The 18,970-nt window shown below is 42.9% G+C and overlaps 1 protein-coding gene across 4 annotated transcripts in view; it reads right to left on the reverse strand.

The window, feature by feature from the left end:
• Positions 1-18,970, reverse strand: part of BLTP3A (bridge-like lipid transfer protein family member 3A) — a 79,373-nt gene that overhangs the window by 11,766 nt on the left and 48,637 nt on the right. For 3 of the 4 annotated variants that reach the window (XR_012433872.1, XR_012433871.1, XM_005553249.5), the window contains exons 9-14: positions 7,159-7,245; positions 6,452-6,622; positions 5,940-6,079; positions 5,409-5,550; positions 4,948-5,141; positions 3,294-4,741 (exon numbers count right to left, since the gene is read on the reverse strand). Coding sequence is in view for 2 of the 4 variants with exons in the window: in XM_005553249.5 (XP_005553306.3) it covers positions 3,294-4,741; positions 4,948-5,141; positions 5,409-5,550; positions 5,940-6,079; positions 6,452-6,622; positions 7,159-7,245 (2,182 nt within the window). In the remaining 2 variants the exon portion in view is untranslated. The remainder of the gene's footprint in view (positions 1-3,293; positions 4,742-4,947; positions 5,142-5,408; positions 5,551-5,939; positions 6,080-6,451; positions 6,623-7,158; positions 7,246-18,970) is intronic. The other variant, XM_015449542.4, reaches the window with a different exon arrangement.

The raw sequence follows: 18,970 nt of genomic DNA on the forward strand, positions 1-18,970 counted from the left end.
AATAAAAGACTCAAGTCTCCTAACTTCACATTAAGTGATTTTTCACTTTACCACAAGAGTGGCAGCCAAATTATAGAAAACCTTGAATAAAAAATTATTTATTAAAATGCTTTGAAAACTATAAATTGCTATATGGATGTATCATAATAATTGATTATGCCATACTTAAGAAGTTCAGGCCGGGCGTGGTGGCTCAAGCCTGTAATCCCAGCACTTTGGGAGGCCGAGACAGGTGGATCACGAGGTCAGGAGATTGAGACCATCCTGGCTAACACGGTGAAACCCCATCTCTACTAAAAAATACAAAAAACTAGCCGGGCGAGGTGGCGGGCGCCTGTAGTCCCAGCTACTCGGGAGGCTGAGGCAGGAGAATGGCGTGAACCCGGGAGGCGGAGCTTGCAGTGAGCCGAGATCCGGCCACTGCACTCCAGCCTGGGCGACAGAGCGAGACTCCGTCTCAAAAAAAAAAAAAAAAAGAAGTTCAAACTAAATTCAGGGGGTATGAGGGAAAAGCATGAAGGTTTTGGAGTAGGGAAATAACAAGATTATACCTATGTTTTAGGATGTTTGGCCTGACTTTTTCAAACAAGCTGGAGAGGAAAAGACTTTTAGCAAGTAATGGATGTCTCATAAAATAAAATAAAATACCACCAATATAGAAATCAACCATACTTTTTATACACTAAAAAGTCTTCATGTGGGAACAGACATGGAAAACTGATGTGAGATCCCCTAGAGCAGTGCTCTCAAAGTGTGGTCCTGGCAGGAGCATCAGAATCAATGGGGAACGTGTTAGAAATGCAAATTCTTGGGCCCGGTGAGGTGGCTCATTCCTGTAATCCCAGCACTTTGGGAGGCCAAGGCAGGCAGGTCACCTGAGGTCAAGAGATCGAGACCATCCTGGCAAACATAGTAAAACCCGGTCTCTACTAACAATACAAAAATTAGCTGGGCGTGGTGGCACATGCCTGTAGTCCCAGCTACTCGGGAGGCTGAGGCAGGAGAATTGTTTGAACCCAGGAGGCAGAGGTTGCAGTGAGCCAAGAATGCACCACTGCACTCCAGCCTGGGCAACAGAGTGAGACCCCGTCTCAAAAAAAAAAAAAAAAAATGCAAATTATCAGGCCCCATCTCATTCCATGAATGAGAAATAGGGCTCAGCAAACTATGTTTTTGTTTTTTTTTTGAGACGGAGTCTCACTCTGTCACCCAAAATGCTGGGATTTTCTCAATCGCTTGAGCCCAGGAGTTTGAGACTAGCCTGGGCAACATGGCAAAACTCCATCTCTACCAAAAATATAAAAATTAGCTGGGCATGGTGGCACATGCTTGTGGTCCCAGCTACTCAGGAGGCTGAGGCAGGAGGATCACTTGAACCTGGGAGATCGCGGCTGCAGTGAGCAGAGATCGCAACACTGGGCAACAGAATGAGACCTTTCTCAAAAAAAAAAAAAATTAAAAATTAAAATTATGACAAAAGTGGTCAGAATATGGACAGCCTAGCCCTGTGGATTATTTACACCTATAGGATAAAAGGAAGAGAGCAGTCAAGGAAAAAGAAGACTCCTTCAGAGAAGTGAGAGTAACTGGGTGGGGTTACAAATGCTCAGAATGAATGAACTGATCAGAGAAGGGGGACTGAGGAAAAGGCCACAGGCTTGGGCAGTTAGGAAGTTGCTAAAAGGGCTAGGCCGGGCGCGGTGGCTCAAGCCTGTAATCCCAGCACTTTGGGAGGCCGAGACGGGCGGATCACAAGGTCAGGAGATCAAGACCATCCTGGCTAACATGGTGAAACCCCGTCTCTACTAAAAATACAAAAAAACTAGCCGGGCCGAGGTGGCGGGCGCCTGTAGTCCCAGCTACTCGGGAGGCTGAGGCAGGAGAATGGCGTAAACCCGGGAGGCGGAGCTTGCAGTGAGCTGAGATCCGGCCACTGCACTCCAGCCTGGGCGACAGAGCGAGACTCCGTCTCAAAAAAAAAAAAAATAAATAAATAAATAAAAGGGCTCATTTCACACAGCTTTCTTTTCTCTTTTTCACCTCTGCTCTTTTTCCATTTCCCTTACTTCTCTCCATTTAGAAAAGGCAGCACATTGGGTGATTAGGAGTGCAGGCTTTTAATCCGTGTCCCACCACTCACAAGTTGTGTGATCCTGAGCCTCAGTTTCCTCATCTGTGAGATGGGGAGTGATATTAATACTAACTTTATAGGGCTATTATAAAAATCCAGTGGACCAATATTATAAGTACTTAGGACTGTGTCTTGTCAGGTACAGAAGGCACTCAGTAAATGCTGATTAGTATTATTATACAATTCAACCCTTGAAGTTTTCCTCTCCTTCCTCCTTGCTGTCTGTCCTAGCAGGTACTAGCTCACCCATAGGCATTACTTAGAGACCCACTTAAGATAATTCACTTAGACAAAAGCTCTAAATGCACTGGTTTTCATACCATGGTCTCTAAACCACAAAGTGTTCCAGGAAAGACTTCCCTTAGACTCAATTATCTTTCCTAAAACCACGAGGCACCCATGGGAAAATCCATACTTTTCCACTCTTCTCACTGTGCATTTCTGTGTTTTTCTGTTTACTCCCTACTCTATCTCCGCTGCTTAACACAGAGCCCAGCACACAGAAAGGGCTCAAAAGATATTTGCTGAATGAATGAAATTCTTCCTTCTCTATTACCGTGGCAGACACTGATAAGGTACTAGAAAAACAAGTCCAAAGCCACAGCTTTTCTATTTACAAGATATAGGATATCTATGAGCTCATCCTCTCTAAAGCCTCAGTTTTCTCAGCTATAAATTGGGGATACAAATGTCTAAGGCCACCTTCCCCAGCTGCTGTGGGGATCAAATCAAACAAAAAAATTACATGAAAGCCCACTGAAAATAATATACATATGCCAGTATTATTATTCTGATATAGCATATTTGTATCAATAATAGTGAAGCAAGTTGAGTACAGTGGCACGTGTCTATAATCCCAGCTACTCAGGAAGCCAAGGCAGGAGGATTGCAGAGCCCAGCAGTTCAAGACCAGCCTGGCTAATACAATAAGGCGCATCTTGAGGGGAAAGAAAAGCGAATCAGTGAAAAAGGAGATAATCTGATTCTAAGAAGCAATAAATATTGACTTGAAAACTGCCCATTAAATAAGCCATTCTATGCATTCTCCTGGACTGTTTGGTACTTCCCAATCTAGAAATGCATACAGTAAGAGGCCTTAAATCCAATGATTAGAACTAGGAGAAGGAGATGGAATGATTGAAGGAGGCACAGAACCACTTACTTGGCTGGCGGGAGGGACAACATCTTGTGCATGGTGGAGGTCATTCGATCTCTGCCCAAACTGAAGGCATCCTTAGTCAAGGACACAGCTTCCTTGGTGAGGTCCATGGTGGCATGTAGAGCCTCCTTGGTGGCATCCTTGGTCATGTGAATAGCACTTGACAATTCTCCCTCAATGTTCTTCAAGGGGATGAGCTCACCCTGTCCATTCACAGCAGTCTCCCTGCCAGCCAGGGGCTTCAATGCAGCTGGTGAGCTGGAGGCTTGGGTTCTGCTCAGTTTTTTGGCCTGTAGGGACTCTACTGCCTCATGGCCCTTCCCTGCCAGCTGCTGGTCAAGTGGACCTGAGTCCTGCAGTTCTCCATTGCTATGTGGCCTCTCCTGGGATACATCCTGATTTTCAGTGATACTTTCCTCCAGGACCTTCTCAGGGCTTGCTGGGCCCTGGTCTGATGAGGCATCAGACTTCAGTTCCCGATCCTCTGAAGGAGATAGCTCTGAATCTACGAGGCTAGTGCTATCTGAGCCTGCAGAGTCAGCATCGACAGCACCGGGGGCAGGATGCATAAGCAGAGCCACCTCAGCACTAGGAAAGAGAACTCCAATGCAAGCTGTCTGGTCCTGCAGGGGAGACCCAGTCATTGACTCTGTATCCTTAGTCAGCTGCTCCTGAAGCCTCTGCAGCACCTCCTTCAGGCGAAGCAGAGCCAAGTACTGGTAGTGGTCAAGTCTCACGCGGACATGGGCCGGGGAATGTACAAGCATATGAACATCTGCTACATCCTCCAGCTCTGTCAGAGGCCCTTTGTTGTCCACACCACTACTGCCTTCTTTAAAAATTTCCATGACTTCTGTAAGTCCTGATAAGCTTTTCAAGTCATGCTCAGTCTTTGACCGCTGATGGGACATAGAGTCAGGGGCAAGAGCCTCAGACTGGACAGGACTTCCAAAGCTGGCTGATGGTTTCAGCCTCCCCTCTGAGGCCAAAAGGAGCTTCTGTGCCTGGGCTTGCTGCCAGCGGAGGGGTAGGCAGGCCCAAATAGACAGGGGGAAGGGGGCTACAAAATTCAAGGTATGGCCTTTGAAGTTTTCTGTTCCCTCAAAGTCCAAGGAGATCTGGGTAAAGTGGACAGACCAGAGATCCCGGGAAGCCTTAGGCCTCTGGGGAGGGAGGGTATTAGGCTGAGACAGGCAGGAATCCATCTGAAAGGCATGATGCAAAAAAAGCATGTGCAGAAGGCTAAAGCCACCCGGAACCTTAGGAAAGTGATCATAATTGGAATGAAAGAACTCAGCAGCAGCAAAACCCCGGAAGAGACTCTGGAGGTCTGAACAACTACAATGTGGGGCATGACGTGTATTGGTGGCAATCATGCCTGATGCGGAGAAGACAAGGGCCTGGGGACGATGCAACTCTGCCCGCTCTCTCTTTTCCAGTGGAAAGCTCACCTTCACAGAGAAAATGAAACACAATTCAGAATGGTCATCTGAGTATCTCAGGATCCCGCTATTAATACACATGTAAAAGATCATTTGGGCTCTGAAACTATTTTCTTACTTCCACAAAATGGACACAGCAAAATCATGGATTATGTCCATTGAAAAAATGCAGCTGTGGCTACCAGCAGGGGATAAAAGTCATACTCTCCCCTCACCTTCAACCAGAATGCATCTAGTCGGATGTCCAAATGTTCATCTTTCTGACTTGAATCTTCCAGCTTGTAGATAGCTTTGAACTGCTCCAAGCTGCGGTATAAATCCAGGCAAAAGAGGTTTCCCCAGAGCAAACTGACAGGATCCATAGTAAATGTCAGACCATTTAACTGAATGTAAAGATTAGGACAAGGGACTGGAAAGCAGAGGAAAAAACAGAAACATAACTGTAAACAATTCTGTAAAAAGCAATAGCGAGGCTCTTACCACCTAATATTAACTATATTATGAACAGAGCAAAGGTACACATTTATACAGGGCACAGTGTTTAACAAAAGTATGCTAAATTTACTCAAACACTGAAAACTCCTAAAAACAAATAAAAATGTAAGTAGTGGCCCGAAAGCTGACAAATGGGAAAAGCACAAGCTAGACAGAAGAAATAGCCAGCCTAGATGCTTACCTGGAAGCTTCTGATTATCTGGGAAGTAATACTCCGTGAACTCAAGATGAATGGCAGAGACCTGGGTGGGGAGGTTGTGAAGTTTCCGACTGCAGGAAAGGAGGGTAGATGGCTTTTTACTTGGCTGTCCAGCGGTGGAAACCTAAACAATCACAACTTACTGTTAGTATCAACAATCAAACTTAGAGCAGACCTCCATTTCCACTTAGGAAGCATAAAGCCTCTACCGTCCCTCCAAAATCTGTCACGGGGAACACAGTGCATTTCACACATATTCTAGGCATTCTCACACCTGCCTCACACTCTACACGAGTTAGTTTTTTCAGCGGGAGGTTCAAAGCAAAGCAGTCACAGTAAAACTGGGGGAATTCCCAAGTCCTGATCTCACCAGCCCTGCTCAGAAAGAAACAGACCAAACTATTAATCTTCCCAGAAGTGAGGTAAATAGTCCCCAAATTCCAAAACTTTGTTCATACTGTTCCAGTTGCCTTCCACGTAAACTGCTCCACCTCTTTCCAACCATGTCCTCACCTGGTGGATGTCCAGGTCATCCACCCGTACCACCAGGCAGCTAGAGCGTAAGCGGTTCCATGCTGGAGGCCGAAAGGCAGCCTGTCTGCCCTGAGAGGGGCTTCTCTCAAGAGGGTGCTTTCGAGGACTGGAAAGAGAATCTAAATAAAAATAAGGTGGGAAAAAGAATCAGATACATTCAACTCTCATTATTAATAGAGTTAGGAAAGTAAAAATCCTAAGATCATTAACGCTATATGTAGGAAAGAGAGCTTAACACTGTCTAGCTCCTAGATGAACTCAAAAATATTATTCTTAAGACCAAGACAACAGTCTACTGAATAGAGATGATGACATCAACACTGCGGCTATCCCTGAGGTCAAAGAGGTCTCCGTAAAGAAAAAAGTCACTGATGTCTCTTCATTAGATACAGTTGGGATAATCAGCTAGTTCTTGCTTTATCTTCACTGTTATTCAAAGATAAATGGCAAGAAGCTAAGCAACTGGAGTCTTCCAGTTCCTCATAACCCACCTGCTCTTCTCCGAAAGGGAGAGTCTACTCCCAGGTGCCAGGGTGGTTTCAGACCTGTCTCTTCATGCCACTTCTCCATTTTGCTCTGAAATTCCATCACCAGCTTCTGGGCCCACTGGCCTCGGGTCTCCATGGCCTCACAGTGGCGTACCCAATGTTTGCAGCTATCACCTGTGCAAAGAAGAAGTGAAAAGATTTTAGCCGAAGATCTTGATGAATGTTCCAATTTTTCCTTTCCATCAGGATAGTCATAGTTCAGAATCCTGATTCCTTACCCACAGTCCAAAAATCTCTGGGATAAGGAAAAATTATTCAATGATAGGTTGCACATTCTTCTGGATTCCATATGTGATTTTTCCCAAAGGCTCCCTAAAGGCAAGCTGTTGACTGCTGCCATATTTGACTATGGACTACTGGAGAGGCTCTAATACTAGTGGAAGCGAGGGGCTGAGAGTAGAATCAAAAGCAATATCTCAGGCCCTAGATATCTCCCCTACTCACTTTCTCTCATTACTCATAAAGAATCATCAACAGTGGAAGCTGCAAGTTTCCAGATGTCCTCTTGAAGAGGGGTATCTCCAACACCCCTCTGAGCATGCACTGCAATCTCTGGCAACCTCCTGTTAAGCAGTCAGGGATGAATCCAGGAATCTGCCCTCAATGTTTTGGGCTATGCTAGAATTGGCCCCATTCAGAGTTTTCCTAACCTGCCCAGTGGAAAGGGTAATAGTCAAACGCCATCTTGCGGAAGGTAAGCTGCATGGCACCACCCATGAGTCTGTTTGCAGAGACACCTATAAAATAAAAATACAGGTGAATGGCAGCGGAAGGAACAAAGAGGCCAAAACACCAACTAAAGCATGCAGAAGTCCTCTTAAGGACCGGCTTCAAAGCCCAGCTGATAACACAGTACGGCCAAGAGGCCACGATGCGAGGTGATTTGCAAGGCTGAGGCCCTCTTTTGAGTTACAACAGCCAATGGACATGCTCTAAAAGATCCAAAAGAAAGTATATTCCATTGTATCTGTAAATGGTTGCCAGACTTCCAGAAAGGCAAAAGAAACCACCAAACTCAGGATTCAGAAATTGCAGTCCTAGGTTTCCCAGACATACTCTACAGCCTTGACTGTTTCTCCAATCCCAGTTTTATTTTCCCTCAATACAACACACGAAGAGGCAGAAGCCAAATTCCCCCAAAACATAACCTACATTATTTCCTTTCATATCCTGGCCTCAGAGCTAAAGCTGTTACATTAGACAATGATTATATACTATACATACAAAGTACCACGGAATGCTAAAAACACTACACAAACAGGGACATTATAAAACAAACACATAGAATATTATAGGTAAACTGAAATTTTTAGCAATAAGCCAAACATTACACTATGTTTACCATGAATTTACATTTAATTCTTACTAAATGAATGAATTTTCCATGTTTCTATCATCTCTCTCCAATTAAAGAACTGTAAAAGTAGAAACGATGTATTCCACATGTGTGTATTGTCTGGGTCACCCTATTCAACTTCCAGCCTGTCTCCTACTAGTATATCTAGCATAGAGCCTTGTAAGTAGTAGATGCTCAAAAATATAAGAGAAAACACCACAGAAATGAGTGAAGGGAAATACCATGGAACTCTCTAGGTGTAAGCTTGCATACCTTCAACCAGTAAGGTCATTTCCATCCAATCGACATTTTGCCATCCCAAATTCTCCTAACAAGAGAGACCCCTATACAGCGTTTCTGTTTCTCAACTCTTCATAATCACCCCAAGTTGGCTTTTAAGATATTTTTTTCCTAATTGCCCTCTCTCCATGAAATGTTAATACCACAAATACATGTTAATGTACTATATGTATATATATATATATATATATATATGCTTTAACATTTTAAAAAGAGTATGTATAAAGCATGCTCTTTTTATTCATTACTGGGTTACAAAATGAGAAATAATTTTTAAGTTAAAAGTTAAATTAACATTTTAAAAAGATATTAATATTTAACTTCACAACTGTATTTGCTAAGTTTTAGTTTTATGTATATATTATAATGTCTCAAGTTAAACCTGCAAAAGATCAACTTATATAAATATATAATAGCAATATAATCAAAATTTTAAATATTCTAATTTTTTTCAGCAAATGAAAAACAATTAAAAATTTTTAATTTTTTTTTTTTTTTGAGACGGAGTCTCACTCTGTTGCCCAGGCTGGAGTGCAGTGGCACTATCTCGGCTCACTGCAACCTCCGCTTCCTGGGTTCAAGCGATTCTCCTGCCTCAGCCTCCTGAGTAGCTGGGATTATAGGCATGCACCACCATGCCCTGCTAATTTTTCTATTTTTAGTAGAGACGGGGTTTCACCATGTTGGTCAGGCTGCTCTCCAACTCCTGACCTTGTGATCCACCTGTCTCGGCCTCCCAAAGTGTGGGGATTACAAGCATAACCCACCACACCCAGCCAAAAATTTTAATCTCTTAAAATTATTTTTAGTGAACATAACCTTTAACTTTTGCTTGATATAAGAAAATACCTGGCCAGGCACTGTGGCTGATGCCTATAATCCCAGCACTTTGGGAGGCCGAGGCGGGTGCATCACTTGAGGTCAGGAGTTCGAGACTCAGCCTGGCCAACATGGTGAAAGCTCATCTCTACTAAAAATACAAAAATTAGCAGGACTTGCTGGCACATGCCTGTAATCACAGCTACTCAGGAGGCTGAGGTAGGAGAATCACTTGAACCTGGGAGGCAGAGGATGCAGTGAGCTGAGTGAGATGGCATCACTGTACTCCAGCCTAGGTGACAGAGCAAGACTGTCAAAAAAAAAAAAAAAAAAAAAAAAAGAAAGAAAAGAAAAGAACTTTTAGAGGAGGAGGTAGAGCAAGATGGCCAAACACATCCGCTCCAGTGATTATCCAGCAAGAACATCAAATTGAACAACTATCCAGGCTGGGCATGGTGGCTCATTCCTGTAATCTCAGCATTTTGGAAGGCTGAGGTGGGCCTGGAAAACAGGGCAAAACTGCTCCCCCTGCCACAAAAAAAAATTTTTTTAAATAGCTGAGTATGGTGGGGCATGCCTGTAGTCCCAGTCGGGAGTCCTAGCCTCAGTCAGAAGGCTGAGGCAGGAGGATCCCCTGAGCCTGAGAGTTTACTGCAGTGAGCTGTGATTGCACAACTGCACTCTAGCCTGCTTGGCAATGGAGCAAGACCCCGTCGCAAAAAACAAACGAAAAATAACTATCCACACAGGAAATCATCTTCATAAGAACCAAAACTCAGATGAGTGATCACAGTACCCAGTTTTAACATCATATTACAGAAAGATGCACCAAAGAAGGTAGAAAAGACAGTCTTGAATTGCCAACACCACTCTACCCCCAGTCTCCTGGCAGTGGCCTCATGGCACAGACAGCATCCGTGTGCTTCGGGGAGAGACCTCATAGTAATTATGGGACTTTGCATTGGAACTCAGTGCTGTCACAGCAGAAAGCCAACACAGGGCAGAATTCTGCCAGTGCCCACAGAGCATTTAGACCAGCCCTAGTCAGAGAGGAATCATCCATCCCGGAGGTTATTAGAGGTTATTACCTGAGTTCTGGCTAGCCCTACCACTGCATGCTAAAGTGCTCTAGGATCCTTAAGAAATTTGAAAAGCCACAAGGATTGTTAATTCCTGAGCAACTATTGGTGCTATGCTGGGATCAGAGCCAGTGGACTTGGGGTGCAAGTGACCTAGCGAAACATCAGCTGGGATAGCCAAAGGAATGCTTGCATCACCCCTCCCGCAACCCCATGCAGCACAGTTTGCAGCTCTGGGAGAGACTGCTTCCTGCACTTGAGGAGAGGACAGAAGAGGGGTGGATACAGAGGACTTTGTCTTGCGATTTGGATACCAGCTCAACCACTATAGAACAGGGCCCCAGGCAGAGTCCTGAGGCCCCCATTCGAGGCCTCTAGCTCCCAGATGACATTTCTAGATACAACAGATCCTAGGTCCGAATGGAACCCACTGCCTTGAAGGGAAGGACCCAGTCCTGGAGGGATTCATTGCCTGCTGACTAAAAGGCCCTTGGGCCTTGAATAAACATGAGCAGCACCTAGACAGTATTCGCCATGGGCCTTGGTTGAGACCCAGGGCTATGCTGGCTTCGGGTGTGATCTGGTGCACTCTTATTTGTGGTGGCCACAAGGAGAGACAACTCCTGCTTGAGGAAAGAAGAGAGAAGAGAAAAGGGGACTTTGTCTTGCAGCTGGGTACCAGCTCAGCCATAGTGGGGTAGTGTACCAAGTAGGCTCCTAGGGTCCCCGATTCCAGGCCTTAGCTCCTAGATGACATCTCTGGACCTGCCCTGGGCCAGAGTGGGGCCCACTGCCCTGAAAGGAGAGACCTAGACCTGAGAGCATTCACCACAAGCTGACTGAAGAGCTCTTGGGCCTTGAGTAACATTCAAAGGAGCTTCAATATGTCTGGCAGCAAACTTCTCAGTCTGCTAGGAGAGAGAGGCATGACATATTTAAAGTGATGAAGGAAAAAAACTTTTTTTTTTCTTGAGACTGAGTTTTGCTCTTGTTGCCCAGGCTGGAGTACAGTGGCACGATCTCGGCTCACCACAACCTCCGCCTCCCGGGTTCAAGCGATTCTCCTGCCTCAGCCTCCCGAGTAGCTGGGATTACAGGAATGTACCACCATGCCCAGCTAATTTTGTATTTTTTTTTTTAGTAGAGACAGGGTTTCTCCATGTTGGTCAAGCTTGTCTCGAATTCCCAACCTCAGTGATCTGCCTGCCTTAGCCTCCCAAAGTGCTGGGATTACAGGCATGAGCCACTGCGCCAGACCAGGAAAAAATTTTTATCCTAGAATAGTATATCCATGAAAATATGCTTCAGACATGAAGGAGAAATACTTTCCCAAACAGAAAAGGCTGAGGGATTTCATCAACACCAGATGTGTCCTACAAGAAATGCAAAAGGGAGTTCTTCAATCTGAAAGAAAAGGACGTTAACGAGCAATAAGAAATCATCTGATGGTATAAAACTCACTGAAAATAATAATTACAGAGACAAATACAGAATATTATAACCCTCTGATTATGGTGTATGAACTACTCATATCTTGAATAGAAAGACTAAAAGATGAACCTATCAAAAATAACTACAACAACTTTTCAAGACACAGACAGTATAATAAAATATAAAGAAAAACAACAAAAAGTTAAAAACCAGGGAGATGAAGTTAGAGTTTTTGTTAATTTCCTCTTTGCTTGTTTGTTAGTTGGTTTGTTTTTGTAATCAGTGCTAAGTTGTCATCAGTTTAAAATAATGGGGTATAAGATGTTATTTGTAAGCCTCGTGGTAATTTCAAATAAAAAACAAACTGGCTGGGGGCAGTGGCTCACGCCTATAATTAGCCAGTTGTGGTGGTGCATGGCTATAGTCCTTTGGAAGGCCAAGACAGGTACATCACTTGAGGCCAAGGGTTTGAGACCAGCCTGGCCAACATGGCGAAACCCCGTCTCTACTGGAAATACAAAACTTAGCTGGGTGCAGTGGTACATGCCTGTAATCCCAGCTACTCAGGAGGCTCAGGCACAAGAATTGCTTGAACCCAGGAGGCGGAGGTTGCAGTGAGCTGAGATCATGCCACTGCACTCCAGCCTGGGTGACAGAGCAAGACTTTGTCTCCAAAACCAAAAAAAAAAAAGAAGAAAGAAAAAATCTACAACAGATGCACAAAAAAAAGCAAGAAATTAAAATGTAGCACTAGAGGAAATTGCCTTCACAGAAAGGAAGACAGGAAGGAAAGTCAGAAGGAAAAGAAGACCAGAAAACAAATTAAATGACAGGAACAAGTCCTTACTTATCAATAATAACATTGAATGTAAATAGACTAAACACTCCAATCAAAAGACATAGAATGGTTGAATAGATTAAAAAACAAAACCCAATGATCTGTTCCCTACAAGAAACACAATTCACCTACAAAGACACAAATGGACTGAAAAATAAAGGGATGGAAAAAGGTATTCCATGCAAATTAAAACTAAAAAAAGAGAAATAGTTACATATATATATACACACACACACACATCTATATACACATATATATATACACATATATACACATATATCTATATACAGATATACACACACACACACACACATATATTTTTGAGACCAAGTCTCACTTTGTCACCCAGGCTGGAGTGCAATGGCACGATCTTGGCTCATTGCAACCTCCACCTCCTGGGTTCGAGCGATTCTCCTGCCTCAGCCTCCCAAGTAGCTGGGATTACAGGCACCTGCCACCACGCCAAGCTAATTTTTGTAGTTTTAGTAGAAACAGGATTTTGCCGTGTTAGCCAGGCTGGTCTTGAACTCCTGACCTCAAGTAATCTGCCCCCCCCCGGCCTCCCAAAGTGTTGGGATTGCAGCCATGAGTCACTGCACCCAGCCCTGAATTTTTTTTTTTTTTTTTTTGAGACAGGGTCTTGCTCTGTTGCCTGGGCTGGAATGCACTGGTGCAATCATGGCTCACTGCAGCCTTTACCTCCCGGGCTCAAGCCTATAATCCTAGCATTTTGGGAGGCCAAGGCAGGCAGATCCCTTGAGTCCAGGAGTTCGAGATAGGCCTGGGCAACACGGCAAAATCTCATCTCTACAGAAAAAAAAAAAAAAAAATTAGCCTAGCGTGGTAGTGCATGTCTGTAGTCTCAGCTAGTTAGGAGGCTGAGGTTGGAGGATCATCTGAGCCCAGGAGGCAGAGGATGCAGTGAGCCGAGATTGCACCACTGTATCCAGCCTGGGTGACAGAGTAAGGCTCTCTCGAAAAAATTTAAAAAAAGAAGAAGAAAGGAAAAAAAGAAAAGTAGAAAAATTTCAAGTACATAACCTCTTGATACATCTTAAAGAACTAGAAAAGCAAGGACAAACCAAATCCAAAATTAATAGAAGAAAATAAATAATAATAAATAAAAAAGATCAAGCAGAAATAAATGAAACAAAAACAATAGAAAAGATCAACAAAATAAAAAGTTTTTTTGAAAAGATAAACAAAATTGACAAACTTTTCCCCAGACTAAGAAAAAAGAGAGAAGACCCAAATAAATAAAATGAGAGATGAAAAAGGAGACACTACAACCAATACTGCAGAAATTCAAAAAATCAGTAAAGACTACCATGAGCAATAAATTGGAAAACCTAGACGAAAAGGATAAATGCTTAGCTATATACAGCCTACCAAGATCAAACCATGAAGAAATCCAAAACCCGAATAGACAACAGCAAGTAATGAGATCAAAGGTATAATAAAAAGTCTCGGCCGGGCACGGTGGCTCAAGCCTGTAATCCCAGCACTTTGGGAGGCCGAGACGGGCGGATCACAAGGTCAGGAGATCAAGACCATCCTGGCTAACACGGCGAAACCCCGTCTCTACTAAAAACACAAAAAATTAGCCGGGCGAGGTGGCGGCGCCTGTGGTCCCAGCTACTCGGGAGGCTGAGGCAGGAGAATGGCGGGAACCCGGGAGGCGGAGCTTGCAGTGAGCTGAGATCTGGCCACTGCGCTCCAGCCTGGGCGACAGAGCGAGACTCCATCTCAAAAAAAAAAAAAAAAGTCTCCCAGCAAAGAAAAGCCCAAGACCCGATAGCTTCACTGCTGAATTTTACCAAACATTTAAAGAAGAACTAATACCTATCCTATTCAAACTATTCCAAAAAAACAGAGGAGGAAGGAATACTTCCAGAATCATTCTGTGAAGCCAGTATGCTCCGATAACAAAATCAGACAAAGACACATCAAAAAGAAAACTTCCTACATGAAAGTGTTCTTGGGGGGAAAAAAAAAAAAAAGAAAAAGAAAAGAGAAAACTACAGGCTAATCTTCCTGATGAACACTGATGCAAAAATCCTCAAAAAAATACTAGCAAATGGAATTCAACCACACATTAAAAAGACCATTCATCCTGACCAACTGGGATTTATCCCAGGGATTCAAGGATGATCCAAATATGCAAAACAATCTATAAGATACAACATATCACAGAATGAAGAACAAAAAATATATGATCATTTTACCTGATACTGAAAAAGCACTTGATAAAATTCAACATCCCTCATGAGAGAAAACTTCCAAAAACTGTGTATGGAAGGAACATAACTCAACATAATAAAACACATATACAACAGACTTATACCTATTATCATACTCAATGGGGGAAAACTGAAAGCCTTTATCTAAGATTTGGAACAAGATAAGGAGGCCCACTTTCACCACTGTTATTTGACATAGTATTGGAAGTCCTAGCTACAGCAACCAGACAACAGTAAGAATAGAGTATCCAAATTGGAAAGGAAGAAGTCAAATTATCCTTGTTTGCAGATGATATGATCTCTTATATTTGAAAAAATCTAAAGACTCCACCAAAAAACTATCAGAACCAATAAACAAATTCAGTAAAGTTGTAGAATATAAAATCAACACACAAAAATCAGTAGCATTTCAATATGCCAACAGCAAACAATCTTAAAAAGAAATCAAGAGAGTAACCCCATTTACAATTCCTAAGTTTATAGGAATAAACTTAACCAAAGAAGTGAAAGATCTCTATAACAAAACTATTAAAACACTGATGCAAGAAACTGAGGAGGGCTAGGCTCATGCCTGTAATCCCAGCACTTTGGGAGGCCAAGGCAGGTGGATCACTTGAGGTCAGGAGTCCGAGACCAGCCTGGCCAACATGGTGAAACCCCATCTCTACTAAAACTACAAAAATTAGCCAGGCGTGGTGGTAGGTGCCTGTAATCTCAGCTACTCCAGAGGCTGAGGCAGGAGAATCGCTTGAACCCGGAAGTGGAGGATGCAGTGAGCTGAGATTGCACCACTGCACTCCAGCCTAGGTGACAGAGCAAGGCTCTGTCTCAAAAAAGTGGAAGCGAGGAAAGCAGGGAAGGGGAGGGGAGGGAAGGGGGAGTGAGGGAAGGAAGGAAGAAAAGAAAAAAAAAACTGGACACAAAAAAATGGAAAGATATTCCATGTTCATGGATTAGAGAATCAACATTGTCTATACCACCCCAGCAACCTACAGCTTCAATGCAATCCCTATCAAAATACCAATGACTCCAGACTGGGTGACATAGGGAGACCGCATTTCTATAAAAAATGTAAAAATTAGCCAGGCATGGTGGTGTGCACGTGTAGTCCCAGCTATTCAGGAGGCTGAAGTGGGAGGATCACTTAAGCCTAGGAGGTTGAGGCTGCAGTGAGTCATGATTGTACCACTGCAATCCAGCCTGGGCAACAAAGCAAGACCCTCTCTCAAAACAAAAATAGATACCAATGATAGTCTTTGCAGAAATGGGAAAAATAATCCTAAAATGTATATGGAACCACACACACAAAAAAAGAAAACAGAATAGCCAAAGCCAGCTGAGCAAAGAGAACAAAACTGGAGGAATCATGTTACCTGACTTCAAATTATACTATGGTGCTATAACCAAAACAGCATGACATAAAAACAGACATTCAGACTAATGGACAAAATAAAGAACTCAGAAACAAATCCATGCATCTACATCTACAGTGAACTCATTACTGACAAAGGTATTAAGAACATACATTGGGGAAAGGATGGTCTTTTCAATAACTGGTTCTAGGAAAACTGGATATCCATATGTAGAAGAATGAAACTAGACCCCTATCTCTTGCCATACATGAAAATCAAATCAAAATGGATTAAATACTTAAGTCTAAGGCCTCAAACTATGAAACTACTACAAGAAAACACTGGGGAAACTCTCCACAACATTGGTCTGGACAAAGATTTCTTGAGTAATGCTCCCAAGGTACAAGCAACCATCACAAAAATGTACAAATGGGATGACATTAAGTTAAAAAGCCTCTGCACCGAAAAAGAAGCAGTCGACAAAGTGAAGAGACAACCCACACAATGGGAGAAAACATTTGCAAACTATTCATCTGGCAAGGGATTAATAACCAAAATAAATACGGAACTTAACAGGAAAAAAAAATCTAATAATCCAATTAAAAATGGGCAAAAGACCTGAATAGACATTTATCAAAAGAAGACATACAAATGGCAAATAGGCATATGAAAAAGTGCTCAATATCATGGGTCACTAGAGAAATGAACATCAAAACCACAATGAGGCTGCGTACAGCGGCTCATGCCTGTAATTCTAGCACTTTGGGAAGCTGAGGCAGGTGGATCACTTGAAACCAGGATTTCAACACCAGCCCAGCCATCATAGTGAAATCCTATCTACTAAAAATACAAAAATTAGCCTGTCATGGTCATGAGTGCCTGTAATCCCAGAGTCAGAGGTTGCAGTAAGCTGACATCTTGTCACTGCACCCCAGCCTGGGCAACACAGCAAGACTCTGTCTCAAAAACAAACCAGGCTTGGCGCGGTGGCTCACGCCTGTAATCCCAAACACTTTGGAAGGCCGGAGTGGGTGCATCATGAGGTCAGGAGATCGAGACCATCCTGGCTTACATGGTGAAACCCCGTCTCTACTAAAAATACAAAAAAAATTAGCCAGGCATGGTGGTGAGTACCTGTAGTCCCAGCTACTCGGGAGGCTGAGGCAGGAGAATGGCGTGAACCTGGGAGGTGGAGCTTGCAGTGAGCTGAGATTGCGCCACTGCACTCCAGCCTGGGCAACAGAGTGAGACTTTGTCTAAAAAACAAAACAAAACAAAACAAAATAAAACTACAATGAGATGTCATCCTACCCCAGTAAAAATGGCTTTTATTCAAAAGATAGACAAAAACGAATGGTGGCAAAGATGTAAAGAAAAGGGAACCCCTGGACACTGTTGGTGGGAATGTAAATTAGTATAACTACTATGGAGAAGAGTATGGAGGTTCCTCAAAAAACTAAAGATAGAACTACCGTATGATCCAGCAATCCTACTACTGGGTATTTTTCCAAAGGAAATGAAATCAGTAGCCCAAGAGATATTTGCACTCTCATGTTTACTGCAGCACTATTCATAATAGCCAAGACTTGGAAGCAACCTAAGTCAACAATAATTTATTGTACATTTAAAAATAACTAAAAGAGGCCGGGCGCGGTGGCTCACGCTTGTAATCCCAGCACTTTGGGAGGCCGAGGCGGGTGGATCACAAGGTCAGGGGATTGACACCATCCTGGCTAACATGGTGAAACCCTGTCTCTACTAAAAATGCAAAAAATTAGCCGGGCGTGGCGGCGGGCGCCTGTGGTCCCAGCTACTTGGGAGGCTGAGGCAGGAGAATGGCGTGAACCCGGTAGGCGGAGCTTGCAGTGAGCCAAGATCACGCCACTGCACTCCAGCCTGGGCGACTAAGCTAGACTCCGTCTCAAAAAATAAAAAAATAAAAAAATAAAAAAATAAAAAACTAAAAGAGTAAAATTAGAATGTTTGTAACACAAATAAATAATAAATGCTTGAGGTGACAGATAACCAATTAACCTTGATGTGATTATTACGTATTATATGCCTGTATGAAAATATCTCCTGTATCCCATAAACATATAACCTATTATCCATAAAAATTAAAAAGTAAAAAGAAAATAACTTTTAAACTATTACTCATTCAGATAGTGTCAACATTTTTTCAGCACTTGATTAACTTAACGATGAATTGAATAATTTTTACAGAATTAAATAATAAAACATAAATTATTTTCTGAATTGTATATAGACATGCGGGCAAAAAAAAAAACAAAAACAAAAATAAAAATAACATAGACCAGGTGCAGTGGCTCACACCCTTAATCCCAACATTTTGGGAGGCCGAAGCAGAAGGATAGCTTGAGCTTAGGAGTTCAAGACCAGCCCTGGTAACATAGCAAGACCTCATCTCTACAAAAAATACAAAAATTAGCCAGGTGTGGTGACACATGCCTGTAGTCCCAGCTACTTGGGAGGCTGAGGTGGGAAGATCGTTTGAGTCTGGGAAGTTGAGGCTTCAGTGAATTATGATCATGCCATGACACTCCAAACTGGGCAACAGAATAAGACCCTGTTTCAAAAAAATAAGTAAATAAAATTTTAAAATAAAGTATTTTCATGTAATACTCAAAGTTCAAATCACAAAAGTACTGAGGATCAAACATAAGTAACACTAGCAAAGCAGCCAACGGCAGCCAACAGGCAGTTGCAGGCCACCTCTCACCATATAACTTTGAGATGGAGCAACTGATTGAGAGAAAGTCCTCTAACCACAGCCATCTGCTTGTCATAGTTTGTAACACTGATCTTCCACACATTTTGTGTATCTTCCATGAACTCACTGTCAATGCTGCTCACGTAATACCCAAGAAAACTCAGTGAGATAAATTAAGTACTAAGGAATAAAATTTTGTCAGTCAGGTTAAACTTTATTTTTCACTTTTTAATTTTTTTTTTAAAATAGAACACCTGGGCTCAAGCAATCTTCCCATCTCAGCCTCCCAAAGTGCTGGGATTACAGGTGTGAGCCACCATGCCTGGATGGGTTAAG

This window comes from Macaca fascicularis, chromosome 4 (genome assembly GCF_037993035.2).
Source record: "Macaca fascicularis isolate 582-1 chromosome 4, T2T-MFA8v1.1".
Classification (NCBI taxonomy): Eukaryota; Metazoa; Chordata; class Mammalia; order Primates; family Cercopithecidae; genus Macaca; species Macaca fascicularis.